The sequence below is a fragment of the Lissotriton vulgaris genome, chromosome 11, assembly GCF_964263255.1.
Source record: "Lissotriton vulgaris chromosome 11, aLisVul1.2, whole genome shotgun sequence".
NCBI lineage: Eukaryota > Metazoa > Chordata > Amphibia > Caudata > Salamandridae > Lissotriton > Lissotriton vulgaris.
In genome coordinates this window covers 418,410,717-418,436,704 of record NC_141699.1, presented here as the reverse complement: position 1 = coordinate 418,436,704, position 25,988 = coordinate 418,410,717, and the positions used below count along the sequence as shown (strand labels likewise).

The 25,988-nt window shown below is 48.8% G+C and overlaps 1 protein-coding gene across 1 annotated transcript in view; it reads left to right on the top strand.

The window, feature by feature from the left end:
* GMCL1 (germ cell-less 1, spermatogenesis associated) overlaps nucleotides 1-25,988 on the top strand; it is a 318,745-nt gene that overhangs the window by 39,067 nt on the left and 253,690 nt on the right. Inside the window, exon 3 of the mRNA XM_086943476.1 lies at nucleotides 19,159-19,255. Within this exon, the coding sequence (XP_086799602.1) occupies nucleotides 19,159-19,255 (97 nt within the window). The remainder of the gene's footprint in view (nucleotides 1-19,158; nucleotides 19,256-25,988) is intronic.

Sequence of the window (25,988 nt, the reverse complement as noted above, 5' to 3'; positions counted from 1 at the left end):
TGTAATTGGCTAGTGCTCCTCGCGAAAAATGGAAATTAAGTATCTGAGCGCTAACGAATAAGGTCCAAGGAAACAAAAAACTACGCACAAATTAACCAATTGCTAGAATCAATCAATCAATCAATGACATTTATAGAGCGCGCTACATACCCGTAGGGTCTCAGGGCGCTGGGGGGGGTGCCGCTACTGCTCGAACAGCCAGGTCTTCAGCTTCTTCCTGAAGGAGAGGTGGTCTTGGGTCAGGCGCAGGTCGGTCGGGAGGGAGTTCCAGGTCTTGGCGGCCAGGTAGGAGAAGGACCTTCCTCCTGTAGTCGCTCTTCGGATGCGGGGGACGTCGGCGAGGGCGTGGTTGGCTGATCGGAGGTGGCGTTTGGGAGCGTAGAAGTTGACTCGGCTGTTGAGGTAGCTCGGGCCTTGGTCGTGTAGGGCTTTGTGTGCGTGGGTGAGGAGGCGGAAGGTGATTCTTTTGTTGACGGGGAGCCAGTGAAGGTCTCTCAGATGTCCGGAGATGTGGCTGGTTCGTGGGATGTCGAGGATGAGTCTGGCTGAGGCGTTCTGGATCCGCTGGAGTCTCTTCTGGAGCTTGGCGGTGGTACCGGCGTAGAGGGCGTTGCCGTAGTCCAGTCGGCTGGTGACGAGGGCCTGGGTGACGGTCTTCCTGGTCTCGGTGGGGATCCACCAGAAGATCTTCCGTAGCATGCGAAGGATGTTGAAGCATGCCGATGAGACGTTGTTGACTTGCCTGGTCATGGAGAGGGAGGAGTCCAGGATGAAGCCCAGGTTGCGCGCATGGTCTGTCGGTTTGGGTGCGGTGCCCAGGGCGGGAGGCCACCAGGAGTCGTCCCAGGCGGAGGGTGAGGAGCCCAGGATGAGGACCTCCGTCTTGTCCGAGTTCAGTTTCAGGCGGCTGGTCGTCATCCACTCGGCCACCTCTTTCATTCCTTCGTGCAGGTTGGCTCTGGCGGCGGCGGGGTCGTTGGTCAGGGAGAGGATCAGCTGGGTGTCGTCGGCGTAGGAGATTATGTTGAGGTTGTGCTGGCGTGCGATTGCCGCGAGGGGGCTCATGTAGACGTTGAAGAGGGTGGGGCTCAGAGAGGATCCTTGAGGGACGCCGCAGATGACTTCGGTGGCCTCTGACTTGTACGGTGATAGACGGACTCTCTGTGTTCTTCCGTCGAGGAAGGAGATGATCCATTCCAGCGCCTTGTCCTGGATTCCGATGTTGCTGAGGCGCTGTACTAGGGTGCGGTGGCAGACAGTGTCGAATGCCGCGGAGAGGTCTAGGAGGATGAGGGCCGCTGTTTCTCCGTTGTCCATCAGGGCTCGGATGTCATCGGTGGCGGCGATGAGGGCGGTCTCGGTGCTGTGATTGGCTCGGAAGCCGGACTGTGAGGGGTCGAGGGATCCATTCGTCTCGAGGAAGGCGGCCATCTGCTTGTTGACGGTCTTCTCGATGACTTTGGCTGGAAACGGGAGGAGCGAGATGGGGCGGTAGTTCTTTAGTTCGGTGGGGTCCGCTGTGGGTTTCTTGAGAAGAGCGCTGAGTTCGGCGTGCTTCCAGCTCTCAGGGAAGGTGGCGGTGTCGAAGGATGTGTTGATGATGTCTCGCAGGTGGGGTGCGATGACAGCGTCAGCCTTGTTGAAGATGTGGTGAGGGCAGGGGTCAGTCGGTGATTCGGAGTGGATGGAGTTCATCGTGCGGATGGTGTCTTCGGTGCTGATCGGGGTCCAGGCGTGGAGGGTGGTGGTGGGGGGTGGCTGTTCGGTCTTGGTGTTCGTTGGTTGGTTGTTGAAGCTGTTGTGTATGTCCGCGATCTTGTTGTGGAAGTATGAAGCGAGGGAGTTGCAGAGGTCTTGCGATGGGGTGATGTCGTTGTTTCCTGCGCTGGGGTTGGATAGCTCTTTCACGATGTTGAAGAGTTCTTTGCAGTTGTGTGCGTTGTTGTCCAGCCGGTCCTTGAAAGCAGTTTTCTTGGCGGCGTGGATCAGCTGGTGGTGCTTCCGGGTGGCCAGCTTGAAGGTGGTCCTGTTGTCTGGTGTAGGTTCCCTTCTCCAGACTTTCTCGAGGGCTCGGCAGTTCTTCTTGGAGCTCTTGAGTTCGTCGGTGAACCACGGGGCTTTCTTGCTGCCGGATCTGCTGGGCGGGGTTCTCAGCGGGGCGAGTTCGTCCGCGCAGTTGTTGATCCACTTCGTGAGTTTGTCGGCGGCCTGGCTGGGGTTCGCTGAGTTGGCGGGAGGGTGCTGGCTCAGGGAAGCGGCGAGCTGGTCTGCTGTGATCTTGTTCCAGCTTCTGCGGGCGGCCTGATGCTGGTGGTGGTGGGTCGTTGTTCTCTTGAAGGTGAAGTGGACGCAGCTGTGGTCCGTCCATTGAAGCTCTGTGGCGTGGCTGAAGTCGATGTCTGTGCTGGAGGAGAAGACTGCGTCAAGTGTGTGTCCGGCGAGGTGGGTGGGGGTGGACACCAGCTGCTTGAGTCCAAGATTGGCGAGGTTGTCGAGCAGGGTGCTGGTGTTGCGGTCGTTGTTGTTCTCCAGGTGGAAGTTGAGGTCCCCCAGGAGGATGTAGTCAGCGGAGGGGAGGGCGTGCGGGCTGACTAAGTCGGCGATGTCCTCGCTGAATTGGGTGCGTGGTCCCGGAGGTCGGTAGATCAGGGTGCCTCTGAGGGTGGTGTTCGGGTCGGTGTGAATCTGGAAATGCAGGTGTTCGGCGCTGGTCAGGGTGTTGTCGGTGCTGGTCGTGGGACGGATGGTGTTCCTGTGGATGATGGCGATGCCTCCTCCCATCTGGTTGGCGTTGCGGTCCCTCCGGACGATCTTGTAGCCCTCTGGGATAGCGATGGCGATGTCGGGAGCTGAAGAGGCGTTCATCCAGGTCTCTGTGAGGAAGGCAACGTCCGGGGCAGTGGTGTCTAGGAGGTTCCAGAGTTCGATGGCGTGTCTGTGGACGGAGCGGGTGTTGAGCAGGATGCACTTGAGGTGGGTGCTGCTGGTGTTCGACTTGGCGGGTGCTGGTGCGAGGCAGGTCCGGATGCAGGTGAACTTGCAGGCGTGGCAGCTGAAGGGTCCGTGGGTGCGTCGTGGTGTGGCTTGGTGGCACTCTGGGCGTCGGCCGGTGTTGAGTGCGCTGAGGGTGGCGGCTGAGTACGTCCTGCGGGTCGGTCGGGGTCTTCGGGGTCCAGGGGTTCTGGCACTGGGCGCGGTCCAGGCGCGGACGGGCGTAGACGGGCTTACCTTTGGCGCGCCTTCGGTGCACAATCGGCGCGCCCGCTGCGCGTGACCGCTGCGCGTTCGCACGGTCGCCATTTAAGGCGAAGTGCGCGGGTGGGCGGGGCAGCTGGGAGGCGGGAGCGGGGAGGGAACAGAAGGGCAAAAGGGGCGTGGTCAGCGGTGGTGGCGGGGAGCGGGGAGGGAAGGCGGAGGGCGGCGAGGTAGGCGGGCAGACAGGAAGGAGAACGAGAATACGGGCAAAAGGGACCAAAATACAACAGGCACACATGCTAAACAAGACGCTAACACGGGAGGGAAATACTGAGAAAACAAGCACAAATGATTTTCAAAAACAGAACAAAACAGACGGCAGCGGCGTTAGCCGGCAACGAGGCAGGCAGCGAGGCAGAGGGCAAGGCGATGGGGCACACGCAGCAGCTGGTGGCCGTGCGGCGTGGGGGTGTCCCACAAGTGGGTATAAGAAGAATAGCAGAATATCAGAATACACTCCGTAGAGGGATTACTGCCGGTCTTGCATGCGCGGTGATGCTCGAACTAAAAATGGACCCTAACAATTATCTGCTGTTGTCTGTTACATCGACAGGCAAAATGCTTGTGTTTATGCTGCTGAATGAGTTAACTGAACGGTCAACCAACAATAGTATAGTTTCTCCTTTTCAAACCGGATTTCAGAAAGGACATTTCACAGTGTTTAGCACTCTCAAGCATAATCCAATGTTCTTAGCACTAGTAGGCAGCTGAGCTTTTAGTCAAGGGACGGCACCCTGCACTGTCTTTATGGATTTTGCCAAGGGGTTTGATCATGCAATTAGACCCAGATTACGGATGAATTTGTCCAATATGGTCTCACCAAAAAATCTAGTATACCTTTTGGCGCAATTGCATACCAGCACTTGGGCAAATATTAAACCAATATCAACCAGTAAGAATATAGATAAATTAAATTGCCACTCCAGAGTAAGGCAAGGTTTAGTCTTACCACCATATTTATTCAACTTCTTCCTTAAAGACTTTCTTAGTATGCGAAGGGTCAGAATGCATGCTTTTTTAAAGCAGATTACCTCCTGCTCGTTGTAGTGGGGCTACAGAGATCCCAAACTGCTTTAGCCTAGTATGTCTAGAGTAACTATCTGACAATCCGTGCAAAATAATAAATAGGCGGCCAAACTCTTACATTCGTAAAAACAAAGTTAAAGGATCATGGTATGTTGATTAAAAACTGTAAAGAGTGCAGGATTCCATATATCAGTCTAGTTTGCGACAATTATTTAACAGGGAGGTCACTAATTAGGCAAAAAATATAATCTATCAGTAATGGAAAGATGTGATTGAAAGTATGGTGAATGAGAATTAATGCTGTTGGCCAGTGTGTAAAAGCTAAAATGACTCGAATTACACTAGATTGACACCCTTGATGTTTTTCTGCATCACTAAGAATGATAGAAGTTTGAAGTCACATCATAGTGCAAGATCTTGGACCTTAATAAAGGTATTCTGATGGAGATAATACGCTTCAACGCTTAAAATTATGGCAACTGAGAGCAGCGATTACGCTTAAGCTGGCATGTGGACTTTACATGTTCTATAAGCAACTTCATATCCAAGTGGATTTCAGAAGAACTAGCGAAAAATAGATCAACTGTGTATCACAGATAAAAAAGGGAATGCGAACAATGGATCGATAAGCTGGCCCTGGGTATTTAAAGCAGACCTAAAAAACACTTATGCCTATCAAATTTCAATGCAAAAAGACTCATTGATGATAAAAAAGGAGCAATAAGAAAAAGATGGTGTATTGTATATGATTGATTAAAAAAAAAACGGCGTCCTTGTATAGCAATTGTAAAGTATCTAACAGATTTTGACACTTTGGTTAATTAACTGATTAGTTAGGCTAAATGGTTTGTTTTAAATTGAAGATCACCCATTTAAAACACACAATTCGGCAATTTGCTCACAGCCACCAATTGCATGCAACGGAACTCGTGTTGATGAGACAAATAGGATAACTGTCTCTGCACCAAGTCAAACCGTGATGAAGTTCTTTATCAGTGCTATCTTTTAACGGATTTTTCTGATGTTAATATTCAAGCCGCAGCTAGATGTGCAGAGTTCTGAGGCTGCAGAAAATTGATTTCCTGTCAGTTCTCCTCGTTTTTTTTCCATGTTTGCAATGATGTCATGCAGCCAGTTAATGGCGCGAAACATCTTTATATAGCTGCTTTATTGTCCGCAGAAGATCCGGTACATCACGCCTGCAGTCTTAAAAGACTGATAAATAGTGAATGTAGTAAACCTCTGCAGACTGTAAAACATTTCCCTCTTTTGGTTATGAACCACTGTGCTCGTAGTCCCTCTCCATTAAAGCTTTTTTCAAAATGGAGATATATTTTAATGAAAATCCCATTCACCCAAAATAGACTTATATTCCTCTTTTGTTCCGCATCAAATGTGATTTTTGAAAAGTGATAATTTCTGGTTTCATTCTATATTTTGGAATTTCTTTTTTTGCACAGTTGTGTCTTTCTTAGACCACTACTGTGAGTATTGCATTGAGATTACACGAGTGGGACCTGAACTAACACATGAAGTTCCTGAATTATTCCTTGTTTATCCTCTACTAGCTGCCCGTCCCGACCTTGCCCGGGTATGAATTGCTGCCGGCCAGTATAATATTGTTTTGTAGGATTTCGTTTTGATAGCATTTCTTACCTGTGACAGGCCTGTGAAACGCTCCGATTCACAGTGCACTGCTGATGCACTTAAGAGTGCGCGTTCAGTAGTGTGTGCACTCGAGTTTCCCTACTTTATTTTTCCTTGCAATATTATATAGCGCAAACTCGACAACATGGCATGAGCATAATTTACATTACAGAAGAACACATTCATTTGTGGTAGGCACGGGGAGACAAAGCGATGTGCCTGGAATCACAGGATGTTCAGCTGATGCCGAGATTCGAACGTAGCTCCCCAGCTCTAAAGTTCGCAATTCTAGAACTTGTGGCGGGAGGTGCGTCTAAAAGTGTATGTCGGTGCTGGCTATCAAGGAGAGAGACCTGTGCATTTTTTAAATCAGTGGTGAAAAAATATGAGTATGTTGCTGGAGATGTGGGCCGCCGTGCCACCAATGTACTTACCGGGGGAGGGTAAATACCCATTACTCCGCAACTTTCTTTCCGCATACCATCACTCCGCATACTTTCATTACAAAAGTACCATGACTCTGCAATGCCATTATAACGCATGGCATTACATTTTATATGCTTTTACCATGCATACATTTACAACGCAATTCGTTGTAAATGCATGAATGGTAAAAGCATGTTTTTTTTTTGTTTGGATAAGGTAAGTATGGGTATGGGGGTATATGTTTTGGGGTACTGAGGTATATGTTTTGGGGTGTTTGGGTATTTTAAGGGTTCAGATATAGTTTTGGGTTATGGGGTACAGGGGTAGTTTTAGGGTTTAGGGATAGGTATGGATTTTGGGGTACAGGGGTATTTTTAAGGTTCAGGGCTAGGTTTGGGTTTTGGGGTATAGGGGTATTTTTAGGGTTCAGGGGTAGGTTAGGGTTTTGGGGTACAGGGGTTATTTAAGTGTTCAGGGATAGGTTTGGGTTTTGGGGTACAGGGGTATTTTTAGGGTTCAGGGCTAGGTTTGGGTTTTGGGGGACAGGGTTATTTTATGGTTCAGGGGTAGGTTTGGGTTTTGGGGTACAGGGTTATTTTTATGGTTCATGGCTAGGTTTGGGTTTTGGGGTACAGGGGTATTTTAGGGTGCAGGGGTAGGTTTGGGGGTACAGGGCTATTTTTATGGTTCAGGGCTAGGTTTGGGGGTACAGGGGTATTTTAAGGGATAGGTTTGGGGGTACAGGGGTATTTTAGGGTTCAAGGGTAGGTTTGGGTTTTGGGGTACAGGGGTATTTTTAGGGTTCAGGGGTAGGTTTGGGTTTTGAAGTACAGGGGTATTTATAGGATTCAGGGCTAGGCTTGGGTTTTGGGGGTACAGGGGTATTTTTAGGGTTTAGGGATAGGTTTGGGTTTGGGGTACAGTGTATATTTATATGGTTAAGATGGGTTAGTGTTTAAGGGTGTTGGGGTATTTTAAGGAGTAAGGGTGGGTTATGATTATGGGGTGCAGGGGTATTTAAAGGGAGCAGGGTGGACACACCCGAGCTGGAATGTACAGAACCTGGGAAGAAAAAAACAATGAAATATTGAGCACACCGCTCGCTTTTTTTCCATGATCCCACACCCCGCACTCGCCCACGCCCCCAGCACACGATATGAGACATGGCATGAGGGCGGAACGTACCACACGCCCCCAGCGTTTGTCACGCCTCCAGCACACGCCCACAGCACAATGCAGACACGCCCACAAGGGACTACTTTGCTGTCACGGTTCTTTTACCTTTTAAATATATATGGTCAGCGTCTGCATAGCCTATGTCCTTCTGCTGTAACTGCCCTTTCCAACGCTGTATTGGATGTTTTGATTGGTGCTGTGGTCCCTGAGATTACCCGCCTCAAAGGTTTGGGCTCTCTCTTTATTATATTAGAATAGATAAACGTGTACGTTTTGCTGTTCATCTTGATTTAGTATACTTTGCTGCCGGGGACATATTATGGTCAGTAAGATTTGCCACAGTCAACATGGTGTTTACCCCCTTAATACATAACATTTCAAGTTGGAACGAGGTGGGAGTCTGCCTTCATACCGCTCCACCTTCTGATTGGCAAGTGTTTGCAAAGGAGTCTGTGGGTTTGCAAATTGCAGGCTTTCTGACTGTAAAACACTTTCATACATTATCATTTCATGAGGAGATTGGGGACAGTATCATGTTGACCTTTTAGCAAACCATCATGTACCACTTTCTCTTAAATATTCACTTTTTCATTTATCACCACATTTTGGGTATGTGGATAAGGAGAGGTTAATCAAAATAGGGAATTGCATTTTTGCAGCATATGTAATATTTCAGTAAAATCAGTAAAGAAACTGCGTGCCTTTGCAGATCATTTTATCAAGCATACCAACTGTTCAAACACACTGCAGTTGGGAGAGATGTGTTAAAATAGATACAAAAAATAGATACAAAACTACCCTTGAAGTTTACCATTGTAGTATCTTCATTAAATTGATAGTCAAAAGGCCTTTTCAGAATTGGCCTGTCTGTGTGCAGGATTCTGACATAAGTGGCTCAACTCTTAGCAAATCCTTCCCGTAACAAAAAGCTACACCTATTGGCTTGAATGATATTTGTTTAACATGTGTGTTTTCTATTTATATATAAAAAACTTGGTGCGTTTGAATGCAGATAAATATTACTGATCATGTCAGGCTAAAGGTTTATCATATTTGTTTTTAGTTTCGAAACCGAACCAATTAAACTTTAAAAAAATCTTTTTCACAGCAACAAATGAACTTGCTGCTTTAATGTGAACACACGCACAAATAAAGGTAAAGATACAACCAGCTAGGCAGCAGCTGTGTAGCTGAAATTGGACAATGCTCTTTGATGGAGTCAATCAGCTTCTGTATCGTGGTATGTTTTTTCACTGGCTCCTCCTTATTCAACTTTTGACAGTATATTTCTGTAATTTTGCTTAGGGTTTCTTTAACAATCTGCATCTTTCAAGTGCTGGAATATTTAAGCATATATTCAGACCGAAAGCTTTGATTTAAAGTCAGTTTTCAATAATTTGCATTGAAACCATGTAATCCCTGTGGCGTATTCTAGATAACACAGAAAAGTAGAGAAAACCCCTTGTTCTGTATGCATTGTCATAGCAAATGTCTAGGCTCAATCTCTTATCTTTTATCAAAAGTTTCTTAACCACATAATCTCGTTTTACGGAGGGGATGAAAGCTATTTCTTCATGGCTGACCGATAACTACCTCCAGCTAAACGCTGGAAAGACTGAGATTATGCTCTTTGGTAATGCCAATATACTCTGGTCTGCAGATTGGTGGCCGGCGGATTTGGGCACTGCCCCTATCCCTAAGACGGTGGTTAAAAACATGTGTGTATGTAGATCAGACCCAGTATGAAGGCCCAATCTGTGGGTACCTCTGGGACCTGCTTCCATATGATGCATCTTTTGCATTGAGTATTCCCCCTCCTTCCATTAGCTGTACGTAAAACCTTGGTTCAGGCGCTGGTCATCAGTCGGCTGGACTATTGCAATACTGTTTTGGTCGCTGCTAATGAATCATTATTGAATAAACTATAGGTAGTACAGTATACGGCTGCATGCTTGTTACTGATATGCCTCCTAGAACCACCTCCCTCCCCCTCATGCAACAATTACATTGGCTGCCCATTTTCCAGAGAATTAAGTTCAAAGTTTGCTGCATTGTACATAAAGCCTTAAATGGCAAAGGACCCAGTTACTTAGTCAAGAAACTTTCCCCCTACCAGCCGGACAGGGTCTTACGCTTTGGAAAGAAATGTCTGCTTACCATTCCTTGCTTTAAGAAATCTCACACAAGAGGCAAAGCCTTTTTCTATATGGCCCCTTTGTTATAAAAACTGCCCCTTACACTTCAATGATATGATGATCTTTTGATCTTTAGGAAACTCCTTAAAACTGAACTTTTTGCTGTTTTACTGTCTGCTGGCTCGGCTCTTGTACTGCTCTAGCACGGAGATACCCATTTGGGCACTTTACAAGTTATTAAATTAAGACAGAAAGGATTCTGCATGATAAGATGAGAAGTGGAGTGGAGTGGAGTGGTCAAGAGTGGCCAGAGGAAATAATGCTATAGGTGTGGAGGGACACCTGCAGAGCTCCTGGGTGGTCAGGGTTTCTGACCAAAGATCCCCTGTTGTTCACGAGTAGACTGAGCCAGATGTTTGATCTACAGGAATTCAAATCATGGGATACCTTTGGTATCTCCAGGCTGGGAGATGCCCTGTCTGGTACAGTGCTAACATCTTTTGTGGCCTATAGGGAGAGTAACTCACATTGGTGTCACATTTTCAGCTATCTTTAGCTTAGGCATGCCCTTAAATAGCTGACCTGGAAGAGCTACTGAACATCATATGGAGGCCAAGGTCCGGATCAACTAGTTGACTGTCCCCAACATATCAAAAATCTATTGATTTCTAGTATTCCGATCAAGGGGCACTTTTGATTGACTATGAAAGGCATTGGTCGGAGACCTGGGCCACCACTTGGACATTGACTGGCGAGAAGCTAGGTTTTCCATCTTTTGCAGCATAGAATGATCCAACTGCAATATTTGCAGAGAGTATGCCACACATGAGAGAGGTTATGGAAAATGGGGGGTGGTGTCACTGTCTGAGATGTGCTATTCGAGGTAGGAGGTAGATCACATGCCCACTGTTTGGTCATGTGAAAGGTTGCTTCCTTTTTAGGTTTTGTGCTTAGGTGTTGGGATGGTGACTCCTCAGGGGCCCAAAATTCAAACTTCTTCACGTTACAACTAGCACTGATAGTCACAGATTTCATGTACCTTGATGTGGCTTCGATTGATGGTGGGCAAGCAACATTTTATTGGTTGGAAAAACGTATAACCCTGCTGTCTTTGGAAGGGTGGAAGAAAATACTGGACCACTGTATGAGTCTAGATAAACTTATTATGCATCTGTACATGACAGCAGAAACGATATAAAATATAGGCTGAATTGTGTCAATTCAATGGTAGCCATACAGGGATCAACCTCAAATTCTGGATGATAACATTAGGGCAAATGGCGCGGTCTATATCCACTTGAGTGTCGAGGGGGGAGGGGCCTTAGCAGTAACAGCAGACGTTTACGGTGCTATTATGTGACCTCTATATTGTTCTTTCTGTAGGGTGCAAGCTGTTTCATTATTGGGTCCAATTATATGTCTGTTGGTAACAGATGTGTTGTTATAAAATTGATAAAATGTTTTATTAAAAAAAAGGAACATGCTGCTTTGTTTACTGTGGAGGCAATTTTTAAGGGGGGTCGCAGAAGTCGCAAGGGGAGGGGAAGAACAAAGTGAGACCACAGCAGGAATGGTGCAAGGAACAGGATTATTTTATATAAGTAAATTTATCAGCACTACAGTATAATTAAATAAAACAGTGACCATACCATATAAGTGTGCACTGAACATGCAAGTGACAGTGGGCGGCGCAGTGACACAAGGGTGAAAAAACAGCATGAACGGCGCAATAGAAAATTAAACGTTGTCAAATACAAAACATTATTTACAAGGTCAATCTAGGTCAATTGAGTAAATTAATTTGACCACACAGGCGCCAGAGTTCTGAGCTGAGTAGTTGACGACGTTTTAACCTGATCAATTTCTGGTCCTCATCAGGACAAAGGTCACTTGATTTGGGAGCAGTGGAGGATGCTGTATAAGTGACACAAATGAAGCACATCTTTGGTAATTCTGAAGTGTGGAGGAAATAAATATTTTACTACGATCAAAACAAATCAATACATTATCCTTTATTGGCTGTCTACCTTTATCAGTAAAACTGTATGTCTGTGCAAATGTAAAGGTCATTTCGATTGAAAATGTGTTGTCTGTACTGGCAGTGTGCTACCACACCTTGCATATTCCACTCTACGCCACTCCACTCTAATCTGCACCACTCCACATCTCTCTAATCTACGCCAATTCACTGTACCTCATACTACTCTACCACTGCATTCTACATTACTCCACTCTGCTCCACTCCACTCCACTCTATCACTCTTCTCTCTTCCACTGCACTCTGTCAATGCACTCTACCTCAGTGCGCTCTACTCTGTACCACTCCACTCTGCCAGTGCACTCCATGCCAATCTACTCTGCCACTGTACTCTACTATGCACCACTCCACTGTACTCTGGAACAATCTACTCTACGCCACTGCCCTGTTGATCACCACTCTGCTGTACGCCAATTCAATCTGAACCACATTACTTAAAACCGAATTACTCTGGACTACTGTACTCTATGGCACTATATTCTACTCTGCAACACTCTATGCCGCTGCACGCTAAGCCTCTCTAGTTTACTCTGCGCCACTGTTCTCTTCACCACTGCGCCACTCTAATCTGCGCCAATTCACTGTTCTACACATTACTTTGCAAGACTGCACACTAAGACACTGTACTCTAAGCCACTGCACGCCACGCCACGCCACTCTATTCCATTGCGCTCTGTCACTGCGCTCTATGTCAATCTATTCTACTCTTTACCACTGCACAATATGCCACTAACCTCTGCACAGCTCCACTCTGTGCCACTCTACTCCATTTTAGTATGTGCATCTCTCCTCTGCAAGACTGCGCTCTCTCACTGAACTCACCACTTCGTGCTATACCACTCTATACCATTGCGCTCTACATCCCTGCACTCTACGCCACTACATTCTACTCTGCACCACTGTACTCCACGCCATTCATCTCTACACCACCACTGCTGTACTCTACTCTGCATTGCTCAACTCAAATCTACTGTACTGCACTCTGCGCCAATGCACTCTACGTCACTACATTTTGCATCACACCACCCCACTATAATCTATTCTGTACCACTGCACTAAACACCACTGAAATGAAATGAAATTAGGATTTCTAAAGCGTACTACTACCTGTAGGTGTCTACGCGCTGACTTCCAGGGGGTGGACCAATGCACAGAAAACATTAGAACGGAGGCATGCCGCAAGTAAGTGGTAGTACTGAGCTAGTTGTTGCACAGCCAAGTTTTAAGGGCTTTGCGAAAGGTAAGCAGATTTTTTGTGGTTTTAAGTGTCGGAGGCATTGAGTTCCAGAGTTTGGCTGGGGCTATTGCAAAGCTCTTACCTCCCCAGGTAGCTCTCCTGAATTTGGGTACAACGAAATTAGCCTGGGACTCTCTACACCACTCTACTCTACAGATCTGCACTCTACCCTGCACCATTCCTCTCTACCCTAAGCCCCTCCACCCTACTCCACTTCACTGTACTCTGAAACAATCTACTCTACACCACAACAATCTACTCTACGTCACTGCACTCTACGCTAATCCACTCTACACCTCTTTACTCAAAACCCATACATTCTATGCCACTGCACTGTATACCAATTTACTCTGCACCACTGTACTTTACACCACTTCACTCTATGCCACTTGAATCTAATCTAAGATACTCCATTCTATGATGCGTTACTCCATTAAACTCTACTCTGACACTCTACTCTATGCTACTTTGCAACACTCCTCCACTCTGCAACACTTCTTCGCTCTGCGATGCTTTACGCAACTCCCTCTATGCCACTTTACTCCACTCTATCCTACGACACCCTACTCAACTCTACATCACTCTGACATTCTATGCCACTCCACTCTAACATTCTTTGCTACAATACTCCACTCTACACTACGCCACTCTATGCCACTCTTTCCACTCCACACTACAACACTCTACTCAACGCTGTTCCACTCTTACACTACCCCTCTCTATGCCACTCCATTCTAAGACAATCTACTATGCACTACACCACTCTACTCTACTCACACTACGCAAAACCCTCTACGCCATGCTGCTCTACACCACTTCACTACACTTTATGCCAAGCCACTCAGACTCTCTATGCCGCATTTGACACTTAAATCTACACCACTCTACGGTGCTCCACACCACTCTACCTTTTCCCACTAACTTTTAGCCATGCAGAACAGCAGCCACGATGGTGTACAACATCGCTAAAACCTATTGGCTTTGCCAGTGCTTGTTTTCTAAGTGCTCTGATCTTGGTGGAGAACAGAAACAGGAGGACTTGAGAGAGATAAGCTAGGTGATGCTTTGCTAGGTGATGAACCATGTCACTCTTCTAACCTTGGCTGACTAGCCTGTATTCTTAAGAATTGGGTTCCGATTAAGAGTGAGTCTGTGTGTTGTAACCAATGTTCCCTCTAATTTATTTCCTCTGTGTGCGGCAGTGTAGGGTCTCTGTGCGCTTCAGCCGTGGCTATGTGCGCCAGGAACCACACCGCGCATGTGTGCAGTACCAAATATCACTACAAACGTTTGCTTAAAACCCTAGCAGCCCAGCTCTGTTGAGAAAATACATTTTATTCCTCTCTCTTATGTAACATTTCCTAAACATTGATTTACACACTATGATTGAGTGTCTCTGTGTAATGTGTATGCGAGGTAAAGTGCTTAACACCTTACACTGGTATGAGTGGCGCTATTAAACAAAATAAATATGAAAGAGAGGGGTTTTCTAATGTTTGTGTGTGTGGAGCACGATAGACAGCTTTTTATCACAAGTGTGTCTTATACGGGGCTTTCGAGAGTATGACCCAATCAGAGTCGGTAATAAAATGCAGTTGCTTACGAGAATTGATTAGTAGATAGGGACCTTGGTGATCTGCAGGGAGATAGTATAATCTTTTTTCCCTGGGAGTGCTCCCATATGAATGAATTTCTCTGACCCTTATATAGAATTGCTCTTAACCTTGTGCCTTTTCTTGCTATTTCGATTGAGCTTTTGATGTCTTAAAAATTAGTAAAATGTTCAAGTGAAGATATCTTGGTCAAACCGCCTTTAGACTGCTAGGGCGGAGAGGATGTAGCCTTTTGGCTAGAGCGGTCGACTTTGAAGGTGGGGAACCGGGTTCGAGTCTCAACAACGATTATGAGGAAATCACTTCATTTCCCCATGCCTAACAAAAATGTGTCCTGTAACAAAACTGGTGCTCATGTAAAGCACTCTGATACCCAATGTCTCGGGTCTAGTTCGCGCTATATAAAAGTCTTAAAATAAATAAATCATACCTACAAGTAAGGACTATTGGCTTTGTCAATGGTTGTTAGTTGCATAAGATAAATAAGCAGCAACTATGGCCTGTGTGTAATATTGAAAAGGCTTCAACTTAAAGCCCTGGTGGCACCACAACAATGTTGCTGACCCTGAGTTACAAAAAGAGAAGGGAAGCAAGTGTTAGTGAAGAGAATACTCCCGACAGATAGATCAGTCATTTACACACTTGTAGCTGCCATCTGCTCAGACCTGCATCTTGGCAAGATTAAAAATCTTGGCAAGACCTAACCAACCTTCCACCCTTCTTAGTTAGTGACACCTTCCCGCACAGAAACAATTATTAATGGCATTTTGCTCTTTCTATATATTCTGCAGAATGCAGTACACATAGAAAAAGCAAAAACAGGGAGAAATAAAGGTATTTCTCCTCATTTTGCCATTCTAACAGCTGCTCTTGCATAGCCTTATTTTTTGGCTTTGCCTCAGATTTATACCGCCTTGTAAATCTGAGGCAGTGTCAAAAGCAATGGGTATTGCGCATCAACGATCGTTGCACGACCCTTTAATGATAAGTGATGTGTGTTAAGGGGCCTTATTTACAAGGCAGCGTTAAGCCACAAAAAGTGGCTTAACGCCGTTTTGTAAATATGTAGAAGGGCATATTTCCACCAGAACGTCGCTAAAAGTGACATTCTGGTGGCAGTATCCGCTTGTAAATATGTCCCTCAGTATTCAGTCTTCATGGAGAAAAGAGCTGGGAGGGCAAACTGAGCAAGTGAAGGGTCCGAGTGGTCAAGATGAGAAGTGACTTTAGAATTGAGTCAAGTGATGCACACTTGGATATTCACCCTACCCCAAATTAATGTGGGCACAGGTTTGTTGCCAGTATCCTGCACCCACTGTGTTTTGTTTAGGCACAGTCAAACAAGGCCATTACATATTGCTCTGTAAATCAAATGGGGTGCTACAATAACCAATACTTTGTCTCATGAGTCCCTGCAGTTATGCAGATGGATCTCCCATAATTAGAATAATTCTAACTATCTGCCTGTGGAACATGAATTTTGTATGCCAGGGGGTACCTCACTCGGTACACTCTTCTCTGAGGATTTCAATGTCTGGCCTCAAACATCCTTTCCTGGAACTGACACCCCGAATTTGACTGATTTCAGGTGTGTTACATGTCTTTAGGGACCTAGGTAAAAATAATTGTTCCTTATTGCATTCTCTTGACTCATTTTTAAAATCTTAATGTGATATCCGTGTTAAATTGTGCTTATTGCAGAATGTAATGTATCACGATCACTCTTTAATTAAGTAGAGAAATGCAGCAACTCTACAAACACAGCGTGTGCTTTTCACGTCGTGTTTGTAGAGATGCTGCATTTCTTTTCTTAACAGAGCTGGGCTGCGGGGTGATTGTGGGGCTTTGTTAAAGTTTTCGGGTTAATTACAGCCCCAGACGGGCGTCGGTGATTAACCTGAAAACTTTAACAAAGCCCCACAATCACCCCGCAGCCCAGCTCTGTTAAGAAAAGAAATGCAGCATCTCTACAAACACGACGTGAAAAGCACACGCTGTGTTTGTAGAGTTGCTGCATTTCTCTACTTAATAGAGCACAGCTGAGGGGTGATGGGCACATTATTTGCTTTTGTTTAAAGTGTTCATGTTAATTGCAGCTCGTGACGGCGCTGCAATTAACATGAATACTTTAAACAAAAGCAAACAAAGAAACCCGGTTTTCGCGCTGCTCGCTTTTTAAAAGCAGCGGCGCAAATGTTGTTGATTGAAGTGCTGTGTGTGTGCGCGCTCCTCACACAAGTCTGCGCGCTTCATGATACAGACGTGGGCGCGCGCCCACGCGCGCACGTTGGTGGGAACAGTGGTTGTAACCCATGTGTAAACCCCTGTTTGCGCACAGTTAGGAGTACGATTTGGGCGTTTTAATGTATCCGATAATAATCGGATGTAATCGCCCACCTCAATGGGGTTGTCAACTCAGACGCTCCTAAGCTGGCAGGCAGCAGGGTGCCAGCGATCATGTTCGCCGATGACACCCTGCTGCTCTCAAAGTCCCCAATGGGGATACAGCGTGACCTAAATGGTTTTGTGGATGTTTGTGGGGAACACGGCTTCAAAATCAATACCTTAAAGACAAAATTTATGATCTTTAATTCCCCACCTAAATTACGTTTTACACCTACCATTGGCCAGAGCAGACTTGAAAGGGTACACACCTTTGAGTATCTTGGGGTCATGTTAAATGAGAAAATGACTTGGTGCACACACCAACAGAAAGCACTACTTAAATTGACCCAGTACTCGGGAGGGGTTTTGAGGCTAATAGGAAATAACAGGTCATCTTTCAAACCCGTCGGCCCACCACTCCAGATTTATAAGGCAAGGGGGGCCGCAATGTATGGTTGTGAGTTATGGGGTCACGTAGCTTCCCCAGACCTGGTGAAAGAGGAGAACAAGTTCATTAGGCAGGTGGCCCGACTTCCGCCCAGTACGCCCCTTGTCCCACTAAGGTTAGATCTAGGGCTGCGACCTCTAAGCGAAGAACTGGCACTGCGTCCCTTGGTTTATTGGCGGAGGCTGTGGGCAGTCCCGGAACTGATCAGCTATAGGCAGGGTCTACAAGAGGTCCTAGCCATGCCTAATGCTGGGAAAATTAAATGGCTAAAATTCATCAAAACTGAGCTAGAGGGCCTAGGCCTATCGACACTCTGGTCTGATCCCTCGACTGCATGTCCATTAGTTTACAGAAAAAGGCTGGCAAAGGTCTACCGCGACAGCAAACTAGCGGCACTTTGTCGTCAGGCAACTCTGGGGACACTTACGGATTTATTTTTATGTATTAAGGATTATTACAGTTTTGAACCAGCCCTGGAAAAAATGTATCCCGTTTTACTCGAAAACTCTACTTGCAATGGAGGCATGGGACCCTTCCACTACGAGCTCTAACTAGTAAGTGGAGTGATCCAACAATCCGTTTATGCCCGGCTTGCAGAGTGGCCAATGAATCAGAGCTCCACATGATCTTTTTCTGCCCGGCCTATAAAGCTCCCCGCAAGAAATGGATTGTCCCTATATGTAGGAGCCTGGGTTTGCGGAGTGCTGAAAACAGACATGACTGATCACATTGTCTTTGCTGTAGCCAAATATTTAGGTGCAATGTGGTCCCTGGGGATACAGTGCCTTAAGGCTGGTCACGGACTGTACCATAAAACTTGAAACTTTGTATATTGTAAAATTTCTGTGTATCCGGATGAATTGTGTTGTTTTTAAATGTTTTATCGTTTTAACAATTATGAATTGTATCTTGTGCATCTTTTATGGTGATAAAATTACCGAAATAAAGATTTATGAAATGAAATAATAATCAGATGTATTAACTACCTCACTCTTCGTTAAAATTCAACAGATTAAACCTGCCGAAATGTAACAGTTGAGATGCTTATGGTATTTAATGCACCGAGCCGATTTTGGTGCGTTGAACACCAAAATCTACATGTTATTAACTGCAAACTTGTAATGGGTACTATTGATCACACCCAATAAATAACGTACTCCGGGGTATCGTTGTTTATAAGGTGCGATAAATAGCACTTTCACTCTTAATCAGTCCCTAGACTTTGCTCCAAACAACAGTACTCTCTAGCATTTGATTATATAATAATTTACAAATGTGCACAAATATTACATTTGTGCCGGGGCAGGCCAAATCGCCTTTAAACACGCGCATACTTGATATTGCTGGTGTTGATTTACGCATTCCTCCTGTTATCAATTCAGGCATTTTAGTTTTTTCCAAGCAACATAATTTAGTACTGAGAAGATGTAAAAGTTCCCTTTATTCCACCAGTGTGGTACCTACAACAACGTGTGTATTATTTCAGTAACGGCTGTGAGTGTATTGGGAAAAACAAGTTTCAGTGGGGGTGAAAAAGTCTCGAGGTAAACGTTTTTGAATGACCTAATGGGCACATTTTGTAACAGAAAAGCCCTGGCACAAGAGCGCACAAACTGCATAACCTTGAAAAGTGACCAGAACATGGTTCATTGGACCCACGACTTGGTAATGGAAGGGATTATGAGCGCTATGAGCACTAGGGATACTGTTGGACTCTTCATGTTTTACCCAATTTTAAATATTGACTAATTGTTCTTGTCATTTTTTTTTAGTCTGGCTACTTCTCTAGCATGTTCAGTGGCTCGTGGAAAGAGACCAACATGGCCGTGATTGAGCTGGAGATTCCGGATCATAATATTGATATTGAAGGTAACAGAATATTTAACAATGATGTTCCTTTATCCTCCTCAAATTCGGCAGACTGATTTTGTTTTCCATTCTTGATGTTCTCTTTCCTCAAACTCTTCCTTTCTGTTGTCTAATTAAGGATGCATAATTGTTGGTGCAGATCTAAAAACATTGGCCTTTGATGCTTTTTTAATTTTAGTTTCAATATGCCTTGTTGGACAGGCCTCGTGGAAGGCCCACTCCCCCCCGCATGATAGGGCCCGGACACCGGCTCTCCCTGTATTCCCAGAAAGAACCATCCCGGCAACCCACCGAGGCAGCCCGCAACCCGTCCCCAACGGGACGCCTGCTCCCGAACACCCCGACATCGGCTGGCCCGGACCTCCATCAGCAGCATTGCCCCGGCCCAGCCGCCATCTCGGACACTACACCACGAGGCCGCGTGGCCTCAGCTCGACCCCAAACCCTGGGCCTGGCCAGGCCCCGACATCGAGGCACCACCTCCACCCAGGAGGTGAAGAGACCACTTGGCAGGTCAATGGGAGAAAGGAGTGTCGATGGCTCTCCCCCGCCAGGTGCCGATCGCCCTCAGCCTCCCCGGGCGCTGGCTCCTCCCCCCTGCTGGGTGTCTGGACTCCCTCATCCTGGACCTCCCGACCTCCAAGCGCGAGGGTCCGGACATCAAAGGAGACCAGACCTATAACTGGGGCCGCTCCAGAGCAGGAGGGCAGTTGTATCCTGGAGTCGATAGACACCTCGAAGAACTCATCCCTGACGGACTGCTGGCGCTGCCGCAGCCCTGCCTTGTGAACTTCTCCGAAGCCTGCTGGCGCTGCCGCGGCCCTCTGCATCGTGAAACCATCGTCCAAGCCTGCTGGCGCTGCCGCGGCCCTCCTTCGAGAAACCATCGTCCAAGCCTGCTGGCGCTGCCGCGGCTCTCCTTTGAGAAACCATCGTCCAAGCCTGCTGGCGCTGCCGCGGCCCTCCTTCAAGAGTCTATCATCCAAGCCTGCTGGCGCTGCCGCGGCCCTCCTTCGAGAACTATCATCCAAGCCTGCTGGCGCTGCCGCGGCCCTCCTTCGAGAACTATCATCCAAGCCTGCTGGCGCTGCCGTGATAGAATTCACTTTTCGACACCTAATTACTTATTGCCGATGTGTGAGTTAGCATCATATGGCTAACTAATGATGTTTGTATATGCACTTATGCTGAATTATTCTACTGCTACTTACGTATATTCAAATGCATGTGTGACCACATTAGTTTCTTAGCTTAGCCTGTGTGCCACCATTTTGTGTAACCCTCTGTGCCTACGGGCCCTGCTCGCTCATGTGCCCCTCCCGCAGGAATACAGAAATGTACTAAGACAGCAGTTTTAATTTCTTAGCTTGCTGTGGCCGAAACTAACAAGTCTCCTTATCAGTAATATTCTCATGCCCAGAGACGCCGAAGCCTAGCTCCATGGCCTTGAGTAGAGATAATAATGTATCCCTCGCAGGTGCAGATGCCTGCTCTATGAGAGCATTGTCCCATGGTCTGGGGCTCGGTAATTTTCCACAAGGGGCGTACCCCTCGTTACTGTATTGCATTATAATGTATTGCTGTGATGCAGAGAGTCAGTCCTCTCGTTCGCACTCCTAGGAGTGAGGTCGGACAGGGCCCTCTCATATGAGTGCTGTTTGGCCTAATAAAGACTTTTGTTTATTCTTCTCCACTGTCCGGCTGACTTCCTGTATAGTGACTATAGGTGAGTGCGGTAAGTCACTCGGGTGGATTTGAGCCGCGCTTATCAGCCGCGGCCCGACCTTATAAACCCCTAAGCTCGAGGATTGTGAGCTTCCCTCCTGCCACACCTGTACCGGACCGGTACCAAGACTGTCCCGCTACCCCTTTCCCTACAGAGACTAGAATTGAGAGGACCCTCGTGTCCAGACCTCACTGTATCGCTGATACCCTTGCTTCAAGAATCGTAGATAAAGTGTGTTGACCTCAACCTTGTGTGGTGTCCATCTGTGGGGGGGAAGTTACTCGTCTGTACGATCGCTGGAGACGGCCCTCACTGGAGGCCTCTTCCCCCTGTCCTCGGCCGACCCCCGGGTCCCCGTCTAACATTGGTGGCCAGCGGCGCGATCCGAACCAACGCGTAATCGTACAGAGAGTAACTCACCCCACGACTCAACCACAATGACAACAAAAGAGAGCGGAACCACAGAAAACTTCCAGATGGAGAAACTAGAAGAGTACAACCACAGAGAACTAAAACAATTTTGCATAGAACTAGGCATTGCTACCACAGGACTGAGCACAAAAGAAGACTTCAAAAAGGCCCTGGAATCTTGGGCAGAGACGGGTACGGCCGTACCCCAAAACCAAAGCCGCGAGGCACCGGAAACGAGCACCACTCCGACGGAAGAAAGAAGATCGGGTCTCTCCCCAGAGGAGATCCGAGAACGGGAAAAAAGCAGGCTCCATGAATTGGAACTGGCTCGACTTCGTTTAGATGGAGAACTGAAATTGGCGGAACAAAAAAATAACGTTGGAACACCTGCGGCTCCGAGAGGAGCGGGAAGAGAAACAAAGACAGAGAGAGTTAGAAGAGAAAAAACTAGCCTACGAACATGAGCGCAACCTAAAAGAAATAGAGCTTCGGAAACAGAACAAAGATCTCGGGGTTCCCGACCGCCCGAACACTCCTGCCACTACAGACCCTAAAGTCCACATCCCCAAGGATGTCGTCAGAGAGTATTACCGGAACGATGATATCCAGCAATGGTTCAAAGCCTATGAGGTAGCTATGTCCTCCCACCGGATTCCCCGGAGCGACTGGGGAGCCGGGTTATGGGGGAGGTTCGTCAACGAGGGGCGAGACGCCCTGCTGCATCTCCCGGACCATCAGATGACATCCTACGACCACATGAAAGCCGCACTCCTCACTCGATACGGACTCACGCCCGAGATGTACCGCCAGCGGTTCCGCGACTTCAAACGGATCCCGGGTACGACTTGGGTGGAGTACGTGAACTTCTTCAGCCGAGCCTTCGAGGGGTGGATCAAGGGCAGCAAGGTGACCACTTACGAGCAACTCTTTGACCTTATTGTGTGGGAGCACCTTTCTAACAATTGTTTCGTTGAGCTCAGGCAGCACCTCCTCGACAGTAAACTGACTGAACCTCGGCAACTCGCCGCCGAAGCTGACCGATGGGAAAGCACCCGAGTTGCCCGAAGCGGGCCCAGCGAACCGAACAGAACCACCCAAGGACCCCATCGCCCCCGAAGGGGGAGGAGGAGGCCAGGGTCGGGGCAGAGATGCCGTCTCGGTGGCTCCCGCCAGCAACGCCCCGCCCCCGGCCGGCAGGGGAAACCCCCCGATGCGTCCAGGTTTCCGAGCCAACGTTACCTGCCAGCGACCTGGCCACTACGCCAATGATCCTAATTGCCCGAAGAACCAGAACCCTATGCCCCTCTAGGTCCCTGCCGCCGCCCTGGGTGAATAGCAAACTCCAGAAGACCCTGAGGAGTACGAGGCCGACCAGCCCGAGTGGGAACCAGCCGCCATGTCCCTGGTCTGCCTAGGGGAAAGAGACATGATCCCGCGGGCCCCCCTACCTGCCAACACGCAGAAATACAGCCAGTGGGTCAACATTAATGGGCGCCGGGCTGAAGCCTTACGCGACACCGAGGCCAGTGTGACAGCAGTCCGCTGTCATCTGGTGACCCCGGATCAGATCTTGCCAAACATCCTTTGCCCCGTCCGGTCAGCCGACAACTCAGAAAGCCTGTGTCGGATGGCCTGCGTCCCCTTCGAGTGGGGAGGAGTGTCCGGAATGCTGAAAGTGACTGTCCGCGATGATGCCCCTGTGGACTGCCTCCTGGGGAACGACCTTGAGAGTTCCCCCTGGGCCGCCGTCGAAAGAAGAGAGCACCTGGGGATGTTGGGCCTCCCTGAATGGGCCTGCATAACGACCCGGTCCATGGCCGCCCGTGCCATCCCCAGGCCCGAAGAACCGGAATGGCCAGAGCCTCCTCCCCCGATCGTCCCAGAGGGAGCCGCCCTGAGAGCCAATCCCCCAGAACAAAATGAAGACGGGCCCGTTCGACTCCAGGACCTTCCCGAATTGGCCCAGTGGCGTCAAGAGGGTGGTCCCACCCCAGAACAATTCCGCCAGGAACAGAAAACCTGTCCCTCCCTCGAGGGACTCCGGCAGCAAGCCCTCGCCCAGAGCGCAGGAGACACCTCAGGGGCCCACTGGATTTATTGGGACAATGACCTGCTCTACAGTGAGCAAAGAATCGCTGAGCTGGGGGCCAGTCGGGTACTGGTGGTACCCCTCTGCTTCAGAGACTTCCTTTTGAACTTGGCACACGATGTCCCCCTCGCTGGGCACCTGGGGCAAGATAGAACGTACAACCGCTTGGTAACTCACTTCTACTGGCCCAAAATGCGCAACGATGTATCCAACCACTGCCGGGCCTGCCCCACCTGCCAGGCCAGCGGGAAGAGCGGCCGAAAGATCAAAGCACCCTTGCAACCCATTCCCGTCGTCACCACCCCGTTCGAACGGGTAGGAAAAGACATTGTGGGGCCCCTGGACCCCCGCACAGCACAGGGGCACCGATTCATCCTGGTCCTGGTGGACCACGCCACCCGCTACCCCGAGGCCATTCCTCTTCGGACCGTGACAGCACCTGTGGTAGGCCGAGCCCTGATGGGGATCTTCTCTCGAGTGGGCTTCTCCCGGGAAGTCGTCCGCGACAGGGGCACAAACTTTATCTCGAAGTACATGAGGTCTCTCTGGCAACAGTGCAGGGTCACCTACAAATTCACGACCCCTTATCACCCACAAGGAAATGGACTGGTCGAGCGGTTTAACCGCACTCTCAAAGGAATGATCATGGGCCTGGAAGAGCCCCTACGTCGACAATGGGACGTGCTGCTCCCGTGCCTCCTATTCGCCTATCGAAGTCTCCCAGAAATCCCTCGGCTTCAGCCCCTTTGAGCTCCTGTACGGACACCCAGTCCGGGGTCCCCTCAGCCTGGTCAAGGAAGGATGGGAGATGACCCCCCAAAAGACTCCTCCAGATGTGTATAAGTATCTCCTGACCCTCCGCAACCAGACTCGGCGATTCAGGGAGCTCGCCAAAGTCAACCTTGAGGCCAGCCAGGAGGACATGAAGAAATGGTACGATCACCATGCCTCCTCCATCGAGTTCGAACCGGGACAGCAAGTCTGGGTGATGTCGCCGGTCGAACCCTGTGCCCTGCAGGACAAATGGACAGGACCCTTCAAGGTGATAGAGCGCAAGGGCCCCGTCACCTACCTGATCGACATGGAGTCTCCCAGGAACCCCCTACGAGTCCTCCACGCCAACAGACTCAAACCCCACTTCGTACGCTCGGAACTCAGCCTACTGATGGCAACAGACAGTGGGACGGAGGAAGACTCCGAGCCCCTCCCTGACCTACTGAGAACCCGTGAACAGGATGGCTCAGTGGAAGGGGTCAGACTCTCCGACGCTTTGACACCGGAGCAACGCCAAGACTGTCGAGCTCTCCTGCTACCATTTGCAAACTTGTTCTCCCTCACCCCCGGGGTCACCCCCTGGTGCCTTCACGACGTGGACACTGGGGATTGTCCACCTATTCGACACAGGGCGTACCGGGTGCCAGATCGGGTGCGCGCCTGCATCCAGAACGAAGTCACCAAGATGCTGGCGCTAGGAGTGATCGAACCATCCAACAGCCCCTGGGCCAGCCCAGTCGTACTGGTCCCCAAGGCTGCCGCCCCGGGCGTTGCCCCCGAGCTCCGGTTCTGTGTGGACTATCGGGGCCTGAACGCCGTTACCAGAACCGACGCTCACCCCATCCCCCGGGCAGATGAGCTAGTTGACCGCATGGGGGCTGCCCGCTACTTGAGCATCTTCGATCTAACTGCGGGCTACTGGCAAATCGGCCTCACTCCCAGGGCCCAAGAACGATCCGCCTTCTCTACCCCGGATGGCCACTACCACTTCAAAGTGATGCCATTCGGCATGAAAAACGCTCCAGCTACCTTCCAACGACTTGTGAACCAGGTACTGGCGGGCCTCGAAGACTTCAGCGCCGCCTACCTGGACGATATTGCTGTGTACAGTCGCCACTGGACAGACCACCTCCACCACCTCCGAGAAGTCCTGCGCGCCCTCCAGCAGGCCGGCCTCACCATAAAAGCCAGCAAATGCCAGGTTGGCCAAGGGTCCGTGACCTACCTCGGACACCAAGTGGGGAGCGGTCTGGTGGCACCCCTTCAGCTCAAGATCGCTGCCATCCAGTCCTGGCAACCCCCTGTCACCCAAACCGAGGTCCGAGCCTTCCTGGGGCTCACCGGATACTACCGGCGGTTTGTAAAGGACTATGGCAGCATTGTGGGGCCCCTCACAGAACTCACATCCAAGAAAAGCCCCAAAACAGTCAACTGGACTCCAGACTGTCAAGCGGCCTTCGAGAAGTTAAAGACCGCCATGTGCACCGCCCCCGTGCTCCAGGCCCCCGACTACAGCCGGAAATTCATAGTCCAGACGGACGCCTCAGATCATGGCGTTGGGGCAGTTCTCTCTCAACTCAACGCCGAGGGAATCGATCAGCCAGTGGCCTTCATCAGCCGACGCCTACTGGCTCGAGAACCGCGCTGGAGCACCATAGAGCGAGAGGCCTTCGCAGTGGTATGGGCCCTCAAGAAACTCCGGCCCTACCTCTTCGGTACTCACTTCAGGGTAC